Source organism: Gymnoscopelus braueri (genome assembly GCF_963280865.1).
Source record: "Gymnoscopelus braueri genome assembly, chromosome: 13".
NCBI classification, from domain to species: Eukaryota; Metazoa; Chordata; class Actinopteri; order Myctophiformes; family Myctophidae; genus Gymnoscopelus; species Gymnoscopelus braueri.
The window spans coordinates 20463697-20483780 of NC_137615.1; the positions used below are offsets into that span (position 1 = coordinate 20463697).

General features: G+C 42.0%; 1 protein-coding gene across 1 annotated transcript in view; it reads left to right on the forward strand.

The window, feature by feature from the left end:
- The window catches only part of ttyh3a (tweety family member 3a), a 32254-nt gene that overhangs the window by 8437 nt on the left and 3733 nt on the right, over positions 1-20084 (forward strand). Inside the window, exons 5-13 of the mRNA XM_080447730.1 lie at positions 2015-2110; positions 4775-4847; positions 5500-5575; positions 8648-8703; positions 10030-10122; positions 12456-12548; positions 14228-14364; positions 16122-16295; positions 16831-16912. Of these exons, the coding sequence (XP_080303856.1) occupies positions 2015-2110; positions 4775-4847; positions 5500-5575; positions 8648-8703; positions 10030-10122; positions 12456-12548; positions 14228-14364; positions 16122-16295; positions 16831-16912 (880 nt within the window). The remainder of the gene's footprint in view (positions 1-2014; positions 2111-4774; positions 4848-5499; positions 5576-8647; positions 8704-10029; positions 10123-12455; positions 12549-14227; positions 14365-16121; positions 16296-16830; positions 16913-20084) is intronic.

The following is a 20084-nucleotide window of genomic DNA, read 5'->3' on the forward strand; positions in this document are numbered from 1 at the left end:
GATGGCACCTGTTTTATTGGTAGATTCTCTACATTTACAACTAGAGCCTGCCTGCACAGTTATTTCACAAAATACCTCGACGCAAAAGTAACCGATAGTGAAGACCACAGTCACAGAAGCTCCGGTATTGACGTATTTTCCTTCACCGAGCAACATAATGTCTTTTTCCAAATAATGCTGCATTCACATTGATTCAGGCAAATGGTAGAGGGCAAACCAGATATCATTTTAGTGGAAGAGATCAGGACAGATTTTTTTTTTTGACGCCAGCAGACCGGCAGCGTTGACCTGCAAGTTGCAAGTTAATATAATTTGTACAGCTTTTTTTTTAAACTTTTTACTGGAATTTGCAGCCAGACATGGCTCCCAAATACAAGGAGAAAACAATTTTTCATACATGCATTACTAGAATAACCCTTACCTTAAAATAATATTACAGGAACATGTTGAACAGGTTGAAATTGGCAAAAGGAACTTTGATGCCAGTCTATGACTTCAGTCATCCATGACATAAGTAATCTGATGTCATTGCTATCATCAGTACTGGGACGTCAGTACCCGTTGTCAGAGTACTTGGAGGGCAGTCTGTGACATCGGTAGAGCACGCGGCTGTGACACACAGACTTGGGAGAGTATGACAGACAAACAGACAAGACAACTTCAACTTTACTCTAACCTTGTAAACAATAGCCTACATCACCACCACAACAACCGATCATTATGCGTTCTTTGTTTTGCTGTCCTGCCATTCGATATGTTTTCCCCATGCTGTCCAGAAGGTGTTGTCCATCTGTCTGAATCCATGTGACCACAGCATAACAAGCCCTGAGGCTTATTTATTGTTTTATCAATAAAATCATTCTACAATTAGCCCCCCCTTTCTCTTTACTCTAAGTTCTTTGTGTCTGCGCTTGCAAAAATTTACTTTTAATGCAAAGTGTACACAATTTGCAAGGGGTAAAATTAGTTTTGTTGTTGCCACTGTAAAGGTCCTTACACACTGGGGCGATTCTTTTCATGCGAATAATCATTTTTTTTAAAAAACCTTATAAAGTCAATGCAAGCTTCCACACCAGTTTCGCGGAGCGAAAAAAGCGTCTTTTAATTATTCGGAACGAGTCCGAATTTTGCGTATATTCGCCGGTGTGTAACCGCCTTTAGGCTATTTTCTCACAAAATAAAATATTTGTACTTTTTCCATTGAAAAAACTGTCTGTCTTTAATGACAGTGGGTCAGGTTGCGAAAATAGATATGTCGAAGCCGTGTTTGTGAAATGAGATTTTTTTTTTTACGACCTTAGATGACACACGCCTGTCCCACCCCGCCAGCTGTGCTTTTTACAGAAATGTCGATTCTGCTCTGTGACTACCTCCACAGCAGGCTTAAAAGCAGCACAACATTCGTGTGTCCCCCCCCCATTCCATGTCTGTAGTACCTTTATTATACAGAACAGCGAGGCGGAATAACAGCACACCGTTCCTGCCTTGGAACAGGCTGTGTAAAAGGGGCTATTGTTAGCCAGCGTCTAATTATCTCTGAATGGGAAAGTAGGAAGCAGACACAAGTATTCCTACTGTAACAAGAAAGGATTTCGACTTGTTCAGCTTCTTCTTTAATAAGCAGCCTCCCTACCCTGTCCAGTCCTCAGGGATCTCAAACCAGTCTTAGCATCACATTTAGGGACAACACATGGTGTTAAAATACTCTTTTGGGCTTTGATGTGCAAATATTTTTGTTACATTTATACCTACAATATAAACATATGTTAAAACCACATTTGGAGGCTAGTAACATCTTTAATTAGAACCCTTAAGAGTACCAAAACCATATTTGGAGGTCAGTAACATCTTAAATTAAGATGACCTTGGGAATTAATTTGACCTTCATCTTCGGAAATTTGTGTTAAATGAGATTGTTCAGTTTAATACGATTGTGTGGTATTTTATTGTCTTTTTTTCCAGTATTCATGTGTGTGCTGTGTTAGTGGGTGTTTAATTATGTTTTTCTACACAGGTGGCTGGGCTACTTAGGGCAGCTACTGTTTGATGTCCTCATCTGCCTTCTTGTGCTGTTTGGCCTCATTCGTAACTCGAAGGGAATACTTATAGGGTGAGTTTCATCAAATGGTCGTATGCATAAACGCACTCGAGAAATAGCCTTAGCTCTTTGTCTAGAATGAGGATGTGGGGTGACAGTTGAATGAAGTTCCTTTTTTTTCATGCTCTGAAATGTCAGCCATCACATAAAACGTGTATAAAAAGTGCATAACAAAATAAATTCGTTCCTAAAGGTTTGTCAATGCATTTTCTTAGCACATCACTGAAGGTTTTGGCAACTTTGTAAAGTAATCAACTCCAAAAATAATGTCGTAATGCTGAACTAGGTGTTATGACATGTGGACATAACAGTACGTTTAATTTGCTTAATAGCTTAATAAATCTGAGCAATCTGAGTCATGCCACAGCATGTGTCTCTTTTCTTTATAAAGAATTAATTTAAAGATTTGATGGATTTCTCCATGATACACGTCTGCCCTGCCCATCGTGGTATGGAAGTCACCACACAGATCCATTACATTCAATAATGTAGTCTGTCTTGGTGCACCTCTGTGAGCGAACAGCCTGCAGTTCTTTCCATAGAGCTGAAAACACTGGCCCTTGCAAAAGGACCCTTCCACTGCAACCTGATCCATTGTAGAACCATTCACACTTTGGTGACCTACATTTTTTTTCCTCTGTTCCACAGAGTAAAATACTGTTACTTAGACAAATAAAACAATCTTTGAATCCCCCCTTACAATAGATAAGTTGTGTTTAACGTCAAAACGATTGTTGCAGTATATTAACCCGCCACACACACACACGTTTTTGTTGAGTGAAGGCAGTATCTTACATATAATTTGAGTAAACTCTGTCGGTCTGTCTGTCTTGGGTGGTGTCTTGGGAGATCAAACTGCGCATGTGTCGTTGCCAGGTTTCGCGCGCGAAACAAGCAGCAAGGTATATGAAAACAAGGCCAAACGAAACGAACCCTACAAGCAACAAGGTCTATGAAAAGAAGGCCAAACGCAGCGCTAGATCGTGCGCGAGCAACAAGCAACCAGCTTCATGAAAAAACACAAAGCCGCGCACTGCGCATGCGTGGACGCACTTTCTCTAACCAATTCACACCCACTTCACGCTTACAAAACCTGGACATGGCAACGTCGCTCATCGTTCTGTGATTGACAGCAAAAGTTGGCCAATCAGGTGGCGAGTTCGCAGCCTGAAAAAGACGAACGGCAGCCATTGTTGATGTGCGAGTCAGGGTACGAGTGCCTTGACTTCTTATTTTCGCTTACTAAACGCTCTCAAACTTCTTCTTTGACGCACGGAATTCACTTATAACATATCGTTTGGATAGAATTTAGTTGTTTCACTTCATATGTGTGGTCAATTAATCATGACAGAGCCTATTTTTAAAAAAATAATCAGAGAACCGGCAGGGGCGACCAGTCACACGCATGTATCCCAATAAGTCAACCTATTTTGGGGATGGCGATCTCAAAAGTCCCTTGCGTCATGGCTGTCCCCCCCGCCCCACCCCCACCACACACACACACACACACACACACGCACACAGGGAGAGAGAGGGAGGGAGGGTGGGAGAGAGAGAATAGACGGACAGACACAGACAGAGAGACAGAGAGGGAGAGAGAGGAAGAGAGGAAGAGAGGGAGGGAGGGAAAGACAAAATAAGCGAGCCCTCGCTTATTTTTGCGCGGACGTAATTTGTTTGTCATTGTGGTGAATGTTTGCTGCTGATGTTTGTTGTGTGAAGCTTAATGTCAGAGTGTTTGTGTTGGAGCGCCTCAGTGCGGCTGCTGCGTTCATGTGCAACATCTTGCATGCGTGGCTGTGTTCACAGTTTTCCTTCGCCATGTCTGTAGGTCACGGCCTGGAGACCCCAGGGAAATTTCTTCATGAAAAAAAAAAACAGCCGATGGGGTCCGCGATGTTTCACGGGGGTCCGCGTTTTTTTTTGCGGTTCTGGGCGGATTGGGTTAGTTTTTTTCGCGGTTCTGGGCGGATTGGGTCCGTAAAAAAAAAAAAAGTTAGATCTTTATATGCGCGGGTGTTTGTGGGTGTTCTGTTCCTCCACGACGGGATGTGCGTGTACACACTACACCATTGGTTCTCAAAGTGGGGTCCGGGGACCCCCAGGGGTCCTTGAGGGAGTTCCAGGGGGTCCCCAGCTAAATGATAGATTAGGCACCAAATGGACCCTTATGGGTCTGTAACTCTGACAGTGTACAAATGGAACCAAATGGACTCTAACGGGTCCATTTGGTTCCATTTGTACACTCTCACAGTTAAATTAACATACATTTTACCATATAAACTGGGGTCCAAGGGATAGAAATGCCATTAAATGGGGGTCCGTAGCCCTAATGCATGTCAAACTGGGGGACCTTGAAATTAAAATGGTTGAGATTCACTGCTACAGCCGTAAACAAATCTTCTCTTATGGGGGTCCCTCGCATATCTTTTCAAATGGGGGTCCGCGGGCTAACAAGTGTCAATTTGGGGGTCCTTGCCATGAAAAAGTTTGAGAACCACTGCACTACACAGTACAAACTCACTTTCGATCCCTGATAAACTGTCTGTTCTCACCGCATAACCCAAACTGCACACTTTGGGTGCTCATATCCGCCTACGGGTATGGTCTAGTGTAATTAATTACCATAACAAGAAAGGTTAAAAGGCCACCTTCTCTCTCTCCCCCTCTCCCCAGAGTATGCTTATTTGGCGTGTTGGCTCTTGTAATCGGCTGGGCTTCCCTGGGCCTGGAGTTGGCCATGTCTGCGGTAAGTGTCTCCATGGGAACACAAGCCCATGCTCCAAGTCCATGCTGGAATATTAACATCCAGCTGCTTGTAGGGATGGGACCATAATCGCTATCATCGTTAATCACGATAAAAAAAATGCTCACAATGATCATATCACAGAGGTTTTAATTTATCGTGAAACTGTCCGTCATACTGAGTTGGCTCTATACTAAAAAATAGCAGATTGTAGTTCTGCTATTTTTTGCGATGTGGCTACAGACAGCAATGTAACATCATGATCAGACATTGTATTTATTGTTGGTTGCATTTGGAGACTTAGGAGATTTTAATATTAGGCATTGGTATAGTTTTTCCCATCATAGTGTGCTTGCTCATAACTTATGTTATTGTGGGAATCAGCATGAGCATGCTGGTTCCAAATACTTTCAAATACTGTCCAGATCCCCCAAATTGATATGTACGTATTAGGCCGCGTCCTTCATCTGAAAATATTTTGTGCCAGGGACCCCCATTAAAGATTTGTGTTGAGCCGATGATGAACTGATTTTGATGCTATATTAACTGATTTAGCTGGGGATCCCCACCCCCCCCAAGGAACCCTGGGGTTCTCTTGGCCCCAGTTTGTGAACGACTGCTTTAAATATTTGCTGTATGTTGTTTATTTTCCCAGGGAGCCAGTGACTTCTGTGTTGCTCCTGACATGTTTGTCACCAAAGTGGCACGAAAATATGGAGTCATGAATCAAGGTGGGTACTGCATGCAAGTTACTTCTCTGTGCAATGTATTTGTCCTTTTATATGTTCTGTATTTATTCTTTGGTTTTGCGGGTTTGTTCACTGATCCATTGTAGAAGGCCATTTTGAGACCGGATAATGTCCTTGAATGAGACTGCATGGGGAAATCCCTCAAGTTTAAATTAGGTTGACCTCTCTAACCATGGTCATCCATCAGTATGGAGGATAACACATGAGCAAAATATTGTATGTCCCTCCTATCTTCACAATTTACTCAATGCAACATGTGCTTTTAGTTAAGAGAATTATCGTGTGTGTGTGTGTGTGTGTGTGTGTGTGAATTCGTGGAGGAGACACAGGGCTGTGTAGAGTAGGTGGTGTCGTTCCATCCTCCTGCAGTACTTAAAAGACGTAGAATAATGCCTGTGAGAGGTGGGAAAGTCAGCAATCACACTTTCCATACATGAATTATTGTTCGTTCTAAAGAGAGGCTTTGCCAGTCCAGATCACTGTACATGAAATACATCAGCCATAGCTTTTGTTGAATATGCCTCATTTCAGCCATGACTCACAGCTCTTCCCCTACTGTACTGTATTATATGTACTGTACTGACAGTATGTACTGTACTGCCCCCCCCCCCCCGTAGGCTCAGTTATAGCTATTTATACTTCTTCACAAGACTACCGTATGGTGCTCAACGAGAATAACTGCTCTTCAACTGAAAAAAAATTGTATAATTATAGTAATAGAATCAGATTCTGTGATTTCTATTACTCCTACATCTACTGATAATATTATAATTCTTCTATTTTTCACCCTTTTGTTGTCCAATGAATTTAGTGTGCTTCTATCTTGGTAGTTTGGAAAATTCCTCTCATAAAACAAAAGACTTAAAAGACCTTATCAGTATTGTTTTCCTTTGACAAAATTAGCCTGACTGATGTGATAGTTGAGAGAATGTTCAGATTGATTTCCAAGTGAAGTTGACATCGGTGTGAGATCACTGATTTGGGGACTTGATACAGCACTGAATGTTGATTTATATGAATTGACGTGCTAAGACATAGAAAGAAACAGGATGCCGAAATTCATTAGTGTCTGTCCTTATCACAAGGCATGAATTATTCTACCATTCAGACTCTTGTGTATTGCCAGCCATGGATGTAATTGTGTATGCAATATATTTCCCTTGTCAGCACCATAATGACTGTGTTTATGAGGGACACTGGGAATTAGCCCAACACTATACGACATAGGAGCAGTGTCATCCATAACCAGGTTATCTGCTCGTGCGCGTGTGTGTGTGCAATTGTGTGTGTGTGTGATCATCATTTAGTTAACTGAGAATTTCCTTTTGATGACTTAACTCGGGTTGTGTGGGAAAGAAGTGTGTGTCAGAGCCATGTGTATGGACGTCACCATGCCATGTGTTGGGTTGCTGGTGGTTTTCTCACAGCTTGTATTTCAGGATCAGAAGCACAGTCATGCCAAGTCTGTGTAGTGATTTACTGTAGCACACACATCAAGTCACAAGCTCTAGCCTCTAATTATCATTATCGCCGTATGTGTCATGAATGATCATCATCTCCACCCCTACGGTACTGTGAGGATGGATAACATTGCCAACTAGAAAAGGGTGCTCCTTGGAGCGCAGGTCTTCGCCAGGCTGGGTGGCCAACCCGGGGCTGTGTAAGTCGTGGATTGCAGGCGGCAGGACACAAGGACACTAGGGGAAATAGTGTTTCTATAACAAACAGTTAAACTTTTCACATTTGTGGTGCACCCAATGGGCAGAAGTGAGGTGCGCTCTACAAAGGCACAGACGCACTCACACACACACACACACGGACTGGACCGAAAAATAGTATTTGCCGTGCCTGGTGAAGACAACTAGTGAGGTGGAACAGAATGAGTGGAAAAGCCTATATAGCCTTGTATATAACCCCTCGATTTTTTTTTTTAGATTTTTTTTTTAAGGGCTTGTATGCCTTTATTTTGACAGGACAGTTAGGCTGACAGGAAATGGGGAGTGACATGCAGTAAAGGCTGTCGTGATCGGGAGTTGAACCCGCGACGCGCTGTCAGGCTACATTGAGCCCAGGTGCCTGGACCGCTACGCCAGTGGTCCAGGCCACCCCTCGATTAGATGCAATATGAAGTCTGATCTTGTAGTAAATGGAGCTACTATTATAACCAGAAGAGTTTTCCACAGCAGTATGCCAGACCCTACAATAGTGTGGGTTCAAATTCAGCTTTTACCAATATAGCAAATGTGTGCCTAACCCAATGGAAAGTTTCTGTTCAAAGTGCAGGATTTGCTTAGAAAGCACACAGGAACTAGAGTAGCCAATCTCCACCGTGGCAAGTAAGCAATACAAGCACACACTAGGGAAAAAATGATCCGTTAGGTCCACTGTTTGGCAGTGTTGGGAAAAGACTGTCGGCAGCACTGGGCATGGTATCGCATGATGCAAGAACCACTTACCTTTACATCCAATGATGTAAAGACACAACTATCAGTTCTATGAATCATTGTCAGTTCAATGTGTTTGTTCCCACACATTAACACTCTTTACAGAGCCGTGACCCCACTGCCCCACTGACCCTCACTAGCAGCATTCCTCCTTGTTAACAAGCTAATGAGTAGGCATGCATTACTCGCAGTCCCCATTCAAGGTTTATGGAAGCTGAACCAAAATGACCTTCAGGCTGTGGAAAGGCTAAGCTGAGATGGCAAAGTGTCATTATACCTGGCCCCTGAGATGGCAGTTTCACTACCTCATCGCTTCTAGACAGGCCTCGAGCAGTTGAACCACAATCTGACTGTTACTATAGTTCAGTTTAATCTGCATTGGATGTCATTGCCCAGGGTCTTCTTTCATATGTCATAGTAACAATGGAATAGGTCAGTCAGTACAATGGTGATGACGCTCAGCTCAGCTTCTATCCGAAGCATATATTGTCATTCCATAGACAAATCTCAACCATGATCTCAGGCCTCATTTGCAATAATTTACAGTTTTAGTTTTTGTGTGATTTTTCTCACATTTTCTGATTTACTTGCATTGTCCTTTATTTCCCAGATATCCTTCAGTATTATCTCAGCTGCAGTATGGATCAAATCAACCCCTTCCAGCAGGTATGTAACACATGGAACTAAATTGGATGTAAACCATACAGTATGCCTCAACGTTTAAGTAATTATCTCAATCTGTTTTTCTCCCCAAGCTAGCTAGAGACATTTCCGTCTGGGCAAGACATGAAAGATTAAAGCCTGATTCATACTTAAATGCTGCATGCACACCAGTGTCGCATATGAAAAGAACCAATCGACAAGCTTGCGTCACATCGCTGCGCAATGTGTTGTGAGCTTATAGATCGGCTATTTTCGGTGTTCAACACTGGTGTGCATCCAAGTATAAATCGGGCTTTAGAATTCTGTTGCTAATACTGTTATGTAAGGTAGAGATGATGCACCGGACATATCCTCTTGCTTATCCCATTAAAACCGGGAAAGCATCTTGTGTAATTTTAGATTTTAGCGTTGGCTATTCAAAAATAGCAGACATACAAGCTCACACTAACTAAGTATATTTACTTGAGTATTGTACTTCAGTACATTTTTAGGTATCTGTATTTTTGGATACTTAAGACTTTCACTCCAATACATTTCAAAGACAAATTTGTAATTTTGACTCCACTACATTTCTAGGCAGGGAAGAATTAACCACTTAAACCCAATTTCAAACCCAATTTAATTATTTTTAAAAGCAAGTACTTTAACTCATGTACAAATGTAACTGTGCAACCTTCACTTGTAGTTGAGTAATATTTGAGCTCTCAAAGTGTTTGAAAAATTATGAATACTTTTGAATTTTTGAAAAAAGTTTGAGAACTGCTGATTTAGAGGGCATTTGTTGAATCGGACTCAGGTCTTCATGTGTTATTTATGATCTGGCTAATGAGTCACAAGAGACGCAGTGACTCACTCCTGTTGGATTGAAGGAATGTTTTTTCAGGAGACAGTACAATACTTATCAGTTTGCCAACAGGAAACCGGAAGCTAACACGTGTCATCACCACACATTCACAGGAAAGACAGGATTGCGTCAGAGCACAATATGGAGCTAAAAAAAAAATAAGCTAAATATGTTCTACCAAAATAAAACATGGCTTTAAGACTACATCCATGACTTGTTTGTAATACACAGTTTACTTTCCTTTTCCACTCCACATGAATTAATGAAACGCCGGAGTGCTCAGCTGCCCTGTCCCATGTGGTGTTACCGTTACTTATGTCTGTATAGGACAGGAGGTTTATATATAATTTAAGGAATTTTCCTGGCGGCTACAGAAAGCCTGGTGTGCTTCCACCGGGCTGGCACGAAAAGGATGCCTCATAGTGATAATCAAAACGGTACCCTGCTGAGGTGTTCATCACTGATTCTGTTTTTCTCCGTTTCAGAGGCTTTCTGGGAGCCACAAAGCATTAGTGGAGATGCAGGATGACGTGTCTGAACTGCTGCGTTCCGCCACTAGAGAATACGTACAAACCAAGGTCTGTTCCAACACCACTTACTGTAGTGTATGCCCTCCATCCACTCCCTGCCACAAATGACAAACATGTAGGGCAGTGGTTCTCAACCTTTTTAGGCCGTGACCCCCCCCCAAAATAATCACGTTTGAACTGGGGACCCTGACAAGCACTTGGAATGTAGGAGTTGGTGCACTCAATTTTGTTTGACTCGGTTCCACAAATAAATATTGTGAAAATAGCCGATCTACAAGCTCGGCTATTTTCAAAGAAATGTGCCTCTTTCTTATACTATTTGACAATTTGGCCAATGTTTGACCAGTTTTTATAGTATAGTTTATATCAAAAGTATTACTTTTGATGCAGTAATGGTCTTTTTCTTTTCTTTCATTTTTTTGGGTATTAAAAAGGTCTTTAAAGTTCTTAAATTGTCACTTCACTGTCATCTGGGGACCCCCCCCCACCACACATACACACGATATACTGTATATACACTGTACCCTGCCATAGGCCATAGTGTACACAGTAAAATCCTCAGTGATGATTTATCCATTTGTACACTCTCAGAGTGTAGAACTAGTTGCCATGGGTGGGTAGTAGTTGCCTTTGCTGAGTGGGTAATCGAAAGGTTGCCAGTTCAACCCTCTGCTCACCCAGTGTATGTGTCTAAGTCCCTGAGCAATGACACTTTGGTTGAGGTTTGGGTTGTGTAGTAACACTGCCATGACGTAACTCCAAATATTGCTGAGATATGCTCAATATTTGATCCATTGATCATAAATTGATTATCCAAAATATTTTCCCTGTCGACTTACATTGCACAGGTCTCAAAGTCACTGTATTAGCAAACAAAATGAAAGCATATAAAGCAGATTTTGCCGATGCGCCAGGTTTTTTATAATTTAAGTAAATATTTCAACTTCCTGATTTTACTCTTTGAAGATCCAAATCTGGATCTCCGGATCAAGTTCCGATCTTCTTAATTCAAATTCAATCAGTAGACATTTTTATTTAAAAAAACAACATCAGTTACAATCTGCTTTTGCATTCGTTTGTGTACTAAAAGTGACTTTTGAGACTTCTCTGTGCAATGTAATTCAATGGGGAAATTATTTTGGATCATCAATTTCTATTCAACGGACCAACTATTGAAGATATCTTGCCAATATTTGGAGTTACATGATGATAATGTATGTGCAAATGTACTTGACAAATACCTTAATAACAACTAAAGACACTATTTGTTTGTTTGTTTACACTGAGAATTTCACTGTGTACCGTTGTGTCATTTGTATTGATTGAATCCGTCCAGTGAATGGAGCCAAAGCACTGACTTGCAGAGAAGTGAAGTGCACCTGTGCAGCACATAAAGGTCTGCTGACAGCCCACCTGGGCCGCGCATTATGTCCATTTGAGTGCTGTCACTGGCCACTGTCTCAATGCAACACAGTGGCATTGTCCCCCACCGGTCCTTCCACTGGGTGCACCGAGGGACAAATGAGGGCTGACATTTGGAATGGAAGAGAATGGAGGGAGGCGTACTTTATACTTCACTGGTGTGGCCACACAGACAGAAACATGCTGAGTGCATGAAAACATTCATATCAGGTTGTCACACGTGTTTACCGCTGGAATGATATTGGGGGAAGGAGAAAGAGGGGTTTTCTGCAGTAGAGGGACTTCCATTTACAGTTCCACAAGGATATAAGCCCCATACATAATTTATACCCTTACGGTTGTGTCGCTCACCGAAACAATTACTATTTTTTTCTTCAAGATTTCGTTTTCAGAGGGTAACGCGTTCGTACGACGGGATATAAATTAAGCTTGGGCTTAGATCAGTCGTCATGAGGCTTTAAAATAAATATTGTGTATGGGTGTTTACTCAATATACTGCAATATATTTAATTTATGTATGTTGATTTATTTCACCGATAAGACTATATGATGAGTTGAGAAAGGGCTGGATGTGCTGCACAGTGAAGTGGGTTGATTGATTGACATTTTAATGAAGACGGATGAGTATGCACTGTCTCCCTCAAACACTCTAATTATCCTCAGATGCACTCTGGTATTTAACCACTTTCAACCTGTCCTCCCTGTATTGGGTATGTCATTATAAGTAAACATTTCAAACCCTTTTAAAAAATAGCAGATCTACAAGCAGATCTTACAGTGCATTGTGAGCTTGTAGATTGGCTATTTTTGAACGTTTTTGAATAGGTCTTGAGTGGTTAAAATGCCCCCACATATACACAGACACAATTTAATTCACAAGAAAGACATTTCACTGCACTGGTGTTATTTGTTGTTGTGTGTTTTGAAACGGTGTGAAACTGGTGTGGTGTCTCTTGCAGGGAAAACTGGAAGAGATCCAGGGAGTGTTGAACAGCACAGAGATCAGCCTGCATCAGCTGACTGCCCTGGTGGACTGTCGTAGCCTACACATGGTGAGCAGCACCATGATATCTGACACAGCCTCATGGTATATCGCACTCCCGCACTTCCCAAACAGACGGATCGGGACCCATCTTTAGGTCGTGGACAAATTTGTATGGGTCGCGACTAAATATCCCTTTTCTCGTTTCCTACATTTTTATTATTTCAAAAATGTTTTCAAAAAGAAAGAGAAAAAATGTCACAATAATTTCATTAAAAAAATAAAAAGAAAGAAATTCCATAAATGTAAAAAACTTAAGAAGTAGCCTAGTGAAAATAGCCGATCTACAGGCTCACAACGCAGCACGATGTGATGCGTTGTGAGCTTGTAGATCTGCTATTTTCACTAGTTTGGGCAAACATAAATTTTTTCTTGGGTCTTGAGCTAAAAGGTTTGGGAACCACTGGTATATCGTACAGGAATAGGGTCTGGGAATCCGTTTTCTGCTATCTGTGTGGGACACTTTGAGCTAAATGGCATATCTGTGGTTCCAGTTGTGTGACGTGACCAAACGTCTATGCGAATGCTGCAGTTTAATCAACCACACGTGTCAACGTTGATAACAATTGCTTTCCTGTACTGTACATGAGCTGTGGTCGAGTCGACGCTGGCTATGCACGATTTGAGAGATTGTAGGACATTAATGGACTGGCTTGCAGTGCCTTCAAACTAGCAGTACTGCCTACACAGTCAAATCCGGAGTGTGAATTTAACTCCGACAGTGTACAAATTGGCATTTCTTACACTGTCACTGTAAACCACATCCATGCCCATAGTAGGTATGCCAGGGTTTAAGTTGTTAAATGAATACCCTGGATTTTATACTGTAGTACTCAACCCTGCCTCTCCTCGAGTCTACTACGCTACGTTAGAGCGCATTAATTATTGCATAAGAATTGCAGCAGCCTACTGCATGTGTTTTGGTCTCAGCAGTGCAGAGAGAGGCAATGTGCACACTGTGGCAAGCATTGTTTTCTTCTCAATCTTATACCTTGAGCTCATTTCAACATAGGCTCTACGGGTGAAACAGTTAATCGTACTAATCAGTTTAATCGATTATTTAAAAAAAAAATCATATAATTTAATAAAATCGATCCCTATTTAGAGCATGTCATTATAGGCCAAAGATTTCTAAGAATTAAAAAAAACGTTTAAAAAAAAAAAGCTAGATCTGATATTTTTACTATTGTGAAACGAAGTATAAAATAGCGCTTAAGTAGTTAATCGATTCGTTGAATCAATTTGTTGAAAATTAAAAGAAAAATAAGCAAGCGAAAGGATTATGACTAAGAAAATAATCGATAGTTGCAGCCCTAATAGGCTCATTGTGGAGAGCTCCATTATACTTTTTTGCTGTTCAGCAGTATATGCTAGAAAAAAAAAAAAAAAAAAAACCCCCAACGGTTTCTGGTGCAGAAACCCCTGTGGCTAAAATACTTATTTTTGATGCAACCTGCCTATTTCTAGTCTTGAGCACAGTGAGTGCTTTCCATGAGAAATACATCGTTTTAAATATAGACTATTCTATCAATTAATTGTAATCAATACAATTCTGTGTAATACCCGTATCATATTCCATCGTACCCGAAAATAGTAGATTAACAAGCTATGTGAGCTTGTAGATCTGCTATTTTTGGCGAGGGACACCTTCGTATGACTTAAGTATGTGCAACCCCCTCAATGTTGCAGGATTATGTCCAAGCCATGACGGGCCTGTGCTATGACGGTCTGGAGGGTCTTATCTATCTGGTCCTGTTCTCCTTCATCACCGCTCTGATGTTCAGCTCCATTGTCTGCGGCGTGCCTCACACTTGGCATGCCAAGAGGTAAGTGACACCTTCTGCCTGGGACTGTCATCATAATACACAGGAGGATCCACTCAGCCACTTTTGAGCTGCGTTTATGTTTAGTCGGTTTGCACACAATGAGAAATGATTCGGAAGTAATTCAACCAAATGAGCCTGTCAAACAATTATGTATCATATTTTATAATTATATCATTTCCCATGTAACTGTTATTTGTTTACATGACATGGAAAAAGGACAGCGGAGATGGTGAAACAGATGGTATCACAAAGATCTTATTCCGTACTTGAGAAATGCATCTAGCAGCCTTAAAACTAGCTTTTTTTTTTCTTGGGAGACTGGCTGAGTTTACCACTGGGGACATAGCCAGGAGACTCCAGCTGCGTCCTCAAATAGATTGCTTCCTGTTAGGCCCCCTTAATGGTGAAAAGCTGCCCTGAATCTATTGCAGCCGTTGCCTGAACCGGTGTCACTTTGTGCAATACTTGGATGAGATCTATCCGATTTACTTCTCCCATTGACGGCAGATAAGATTAGTGGAATGGCTGTGAGGAAAGTGGTTCACAGGCACAACAGCTCAACTTGCCCTGTGTAATTAACACAAGCACTCCTAACCGCTGGGCCATGTTCCTCTCAACTTCATCTCAGCTGGAGTTTCCTGTCATCAAGCAAAGGAGCAAATGCCCCTTACTACTCAACACTACACAGTAACATCCTGAGTGTCAATTTGAACTCTGAAAGTGTATACATTGAAAAATTATGTTTAAATTACAATCAGCAATCAGTGCTTAACAAATGATGTTCAACCCCAAATGGATTTACAGCCTCTGATAGTAGGTTATTGTAGAGATTTTTCCTGACGTTAAAGATCAGTGTCTCATCTATAGTTTATGAATTATAGCCCTAACATCAAAAGTCGGACTTTCCTTTGAACAGCGTGGTAAATGTGCTTTATGCTGCAGTGAATGCAATTCTATGATGTCATCGGTTAGTTATGCTGGGAAACACCCGGGGGTGTCCTGAACACTAGAGGGAGACAGCCTCCTTGATGTCAGGCTCATTGCACCATGGGTTGCACTAGGCTTTTATAGCCTTTGTTATTTGCATTATCGTTATCTCGTCTTTCTTAATGTCACAGTGCTTCATACAATTTCATTGGCCCCATCTCAATCATCAGAGTACAGCGTGTGCTTGGCCCTCAAGCACAAGCTGTACCTCAAAGTGAACCAATGCATGCACTGTGAAGTGGCACAATTGGGGCATTTACATTTTCTTGTGGACACAGAAGAAATTACATGAATATGAGGCTATTTTTACATTCTTCGTTCCTTTTGCATTAACCAAATGAACCCTACCATCTCTATTGTGGGCCCATCTCATAACAGGCGCACATTCTGCAACAACAGCAGTTTTGAGCTTGTAGACCTGCTATTTTCAGCAAACGGATGTGGTGTAGAGGGAAAAAGGAGGGGACTGTGCATAGATCCCTGGCAGACCCCAGTCAATTAAGTATATACAGTAGTATTTAAATGGTAAAGCACAGTGGAAACATTGCATATCCCCTTCTCAAAACGCATAGAACTTTTATTCATCCTTTGGGTCCTGATGAAACTGAATAGAACCACGAATAAGCACAAAACGACACCATGTGATGATGTTGTTGTTGCTGTTGTTATTATTATTATTATTATCATCATTGTGCAGCTCTTATGTGAGTGGGGGTCCCCCTGGTGGTGGTGTCTGACGTTGCAGCTTTTGTGTGTGTGGGGTTTTGCAGGAATGAGGAGGACAGCGAGGACGAGTCTGTTGCCCACGGAGGCAGACAGAACCATGACAACCTTTACCGGGTCCACATGCCCAGCATGTACAGCTGTGGCAGCAGCTATGGCAGCGAGACCAGCATCCCTGCTGCAGCGCACACCGTCAGCAACGCCCCGGTCACGGAGTACATGTAAGTCACAGCATCTCCAAACCAAAACCCGCTCAGAGACTAGGGGCGCTATGTGAAAGACTTGGAAGTGTGAGATGATCCGTTTTCTCGCCACTGTCTCGGTTGGACTCCCGAGTTGGGCTTTCGGGAGGCGAGGAATGTGAGACGCCAAGTGATGGAGCGCTGTACTTCAGTCAGTATTTAAGAGTCCCCAGAGAGGAGTTGGGTTCTCTCATAGAGTAGTGGAGTAGTGGCTGACACATGCAGCTGTTGCTGTCCAGCTGCAGGGGCCTTTGAAAACCAAAGCCACCAGCCTTATGAATGAACATCAGGATTAGGAACACTAATGGGGGGTCACTCTGCCATTTTTGGACAGTACAGCATTGATATGATGGGAACTGTGGCTTAGCAATTGACCGTATACAATGCTTAATAACTGTAAATTCATGCATGGGTGTATATGATTATGAGGCGTGCATGTTTAGGTGAGCTGGATGAGGGATTTGCGCCTTTCGCCTCCATGCCGTGCACTGACATGTACGTTTTAACCCCACAGGAGTCAGAACGCCAACTTCCAGAACCCACGCTGTGAGAACACGCCTCTGATAGTGCAAGAGAGAGAGTCCCCTCCCCCCTCGGTAAGTGGAGCGCTCCCAGGAAAACATGTCTTGCTGAACGGAACACCTCAGGGTCATATGGAAGGCTTTCTGTGGGGAGGATTATAGTGAAACACAGCCCTGCTGCACTCCACATCACAGCACACATCTAGCCACTTTCAACCTGGTGGCCTTCATTTAGGCATGTCATTATTGTAGGCAAAACAATTGTAATTTCAACAATTCTAAAATGGTCACACTTTTAAAAGACAATAGCCAGAATGGCAGATCTACAAGGTCACACATCGTTACGCGTTGTGGGCTTGGAGATGCATTATTTTCACTGTTCGGCCTACAGCGAATTATATAGGGCTTAAGTGGTTAATGTGTCAGAAACGTTCTCGTCAACTTCAGCCTTCAGGAAGGATTTTCTCTGGTAAAATATTTAGTGGTTCAAATTATTACTTAACATCCAAATGTTATCAGTTAAATGTTACGTTTGCACATTTTAACCACAATACATTGTTACATTCATTCTTAAGCATTTTCACTGGAACGTGTTTAACCGCTTTCAACCTGGCATCCCTATTTTAGGCAAAATGTCAAAACTAAAATCAAAAATAGAAACGAGCTTGCAACACATCGCAACACGTTGTGAGCTTGTAGATGGGCTATTTATGCCACACTACACCATGCTGTATGTTAATTCGAAAATAAGGCTTAAGTGGTTAAATAACAATCTACCCTAACAATATTTTAATTCAATGTGTTGGTCATGTAGTTGATTAACTGCTGTGGACCAATTTGAAAACTTTTTTTGGCGGTGTTGTGCGTTACTTCAGCCCGATGCGTTTCAAGATAGTTTTCTTAGGTTGAAGCATTTCCGTAAGTGTTTTAATAGGCTGTGTGTTGTGAATGGACCTCAACCATAACACTGACTGTTCCCTGACACCAAACCTTGCCTGAGCCCCTCTGGAGACTGCGCCCCCTTTCCCTTCCCTGGTATCTCTGTGCGTCCGCCGGGGACAGAGACGCCGCTCTGTGTATCTTCTCTACATACTCTTCTCTTGTCGTTGTTATCTTTCTCTTGCACACCCATCCAGTTGTATTTGGCTCCCATGGACAGTGACAGCCGTCTCGGCTGGCAATTAAAGCCCTCGAAGAGTTCAAGATCGTTTTGGTAGCCTCATCCGCTGTGCGAACAGGTACTAAACATGCCTGCAACACCTCCACTTGCTGGCCTCCTCCTCCCTGTGTACTGTGCCGCTCCCCAAGACCCCAGCTCCACTCACCCTCCTGTCCACATACAACCAGAGTCTGTTGGGTCTCTCACTGTGTCTTGACCCTTGCTAGTGTGCCACCTGATGTGTGTTCCCTGTGGCCCTGGGCTGCATGTTTCCCTGAAGCCCTGACTTGTACTTAGTTTCACATCTGTGTCCTGCTGTACTGAAAACGGCTGATCCGCAAGCCAGTAAATCTGCTATTTTCTGTGCGCGACACTGGGATGCAACCAAGTATAAATCAGGGATTGTCCCTCACCACAACTTTTTAGGAGGAACATATGAACATCTGCCCTGAGGCGTGACCATGGCCCTTGAGCGCACAAACAATTCAACCTCAGTACCGGGAAGCCCTCAAGCTGAACTTTGGCTATAGTCCCTGTGGATTGTCTTTAACTTGAATTGGTGGGAGGGGGTTGCAAGTGACATTGCGTGTTCAGAGTGTGAAAGAATCCTGTTAGCCTTTTATTTCACCAAGTATGTCACAAACAAGGATTTTGACTTGGTGTCGACCACACACAGGACTAATACAACAATAGAATAAAGGTACAGGATTGAAAAGTTGACTAAAGGAGTTCAGGAGGCCACTAATCTGTTTACAGGAACATGAGGTCAACCTATTGTACTTGAAAACTACACTACTGGATACAATCTGTAGTTCTTTAAATCTATTTGTACATATACTGTTACAAAAGGTTTTTGTGCTGGATACCGGCAGAATAACATAACCCACTTTTCGTGATTAGATGGAAGATAGGATAAGGATAATTCCTTTTAACAGGACGTTCATGAAAGTCCTTGCGGGCTTGTTTCCAATGAGGGCCTGTGAGCAATCAGGGGTTAAGAGTCTTGCTCGGGGACAAATTTCATTTCATCGACACATATGCTGGCGTGGCCTGGAATCGTACCTGGGGCAACCAGGGCCTCTGGCTCCCTAGGCGGGCTCACTAACCACTCAGCTATGGCCGCCCCTGATAAATGGTTGTCATATAGCCTGATTAATAAATTTAAGTTCCATAGATAATCCTTGGGTTTCAAAGGTAATTAAATTTTGTATATTGTAATGTAGGAAGATGAACTGTTCTAGATCAAGTACATTACAATTAATTAAAAATTGTGTCCCCTGCCAGGAATTCTGGGCCTTCTGATAGGAGATATGATATGATATGCCCCTTAACCACATGAACCCTAGCGCCCCTGTTCTGGGTCAAACATTCAGCAAAAATATTTAGTGTACTGTAAAAGAGTATAGTAGTACAGACCCCTGGGGCACTCCGGTTAACTGAAGTATATCGAGTTTAAGTGGTTAAAACATGCATTGATGTTGACATTAATACTGTGGGCCCCCATGTAGCCTGAGGATCCGTGAGTCATTATGGTTCATCATCACTGCTTTATGATGGTCCTATCTCCTGTAAAATTCCAATACAAAACATTCGAGTGTTGCTTCAGCGAACGTGTCTTTATGCAGCAGCTCAACCAACCAAAATAAAAAATAAAAATTATTCCCAATTAGTGTCATCATAAAAAGGCAAACATTTTGTGCTTGCATTGTTTGTTTTGCATGCATGGGTGCTTCTGAAATGGCAATGAATGTCTGGCCCTGCCACTCTGCATGGAAGTTTGCACAATTGAAATACTGTAATCTCCACTGAAAGTTTTGGTTGCATTTTTCTTTTTCATTATTCCATATTGATCTTCAATATATTAATATAGAAGGATTTGTTCTCTGAAGTTCTCCTTTGCTTGATGTAATTAATATGATCTATTTATAAAAAAGAATAGCGACCAAGAAACTCTTGTGGAAGAAATTCAAAAGCCTTTATTATTATGGCTAATGCCCTGGTCGGTATCCTTTTTCCTTCTTTGACTTCATCACCCCTATACCAAAGAGCACTTTGTTTGGAATTTCATTCATCTGCCAAAAAAGAAAT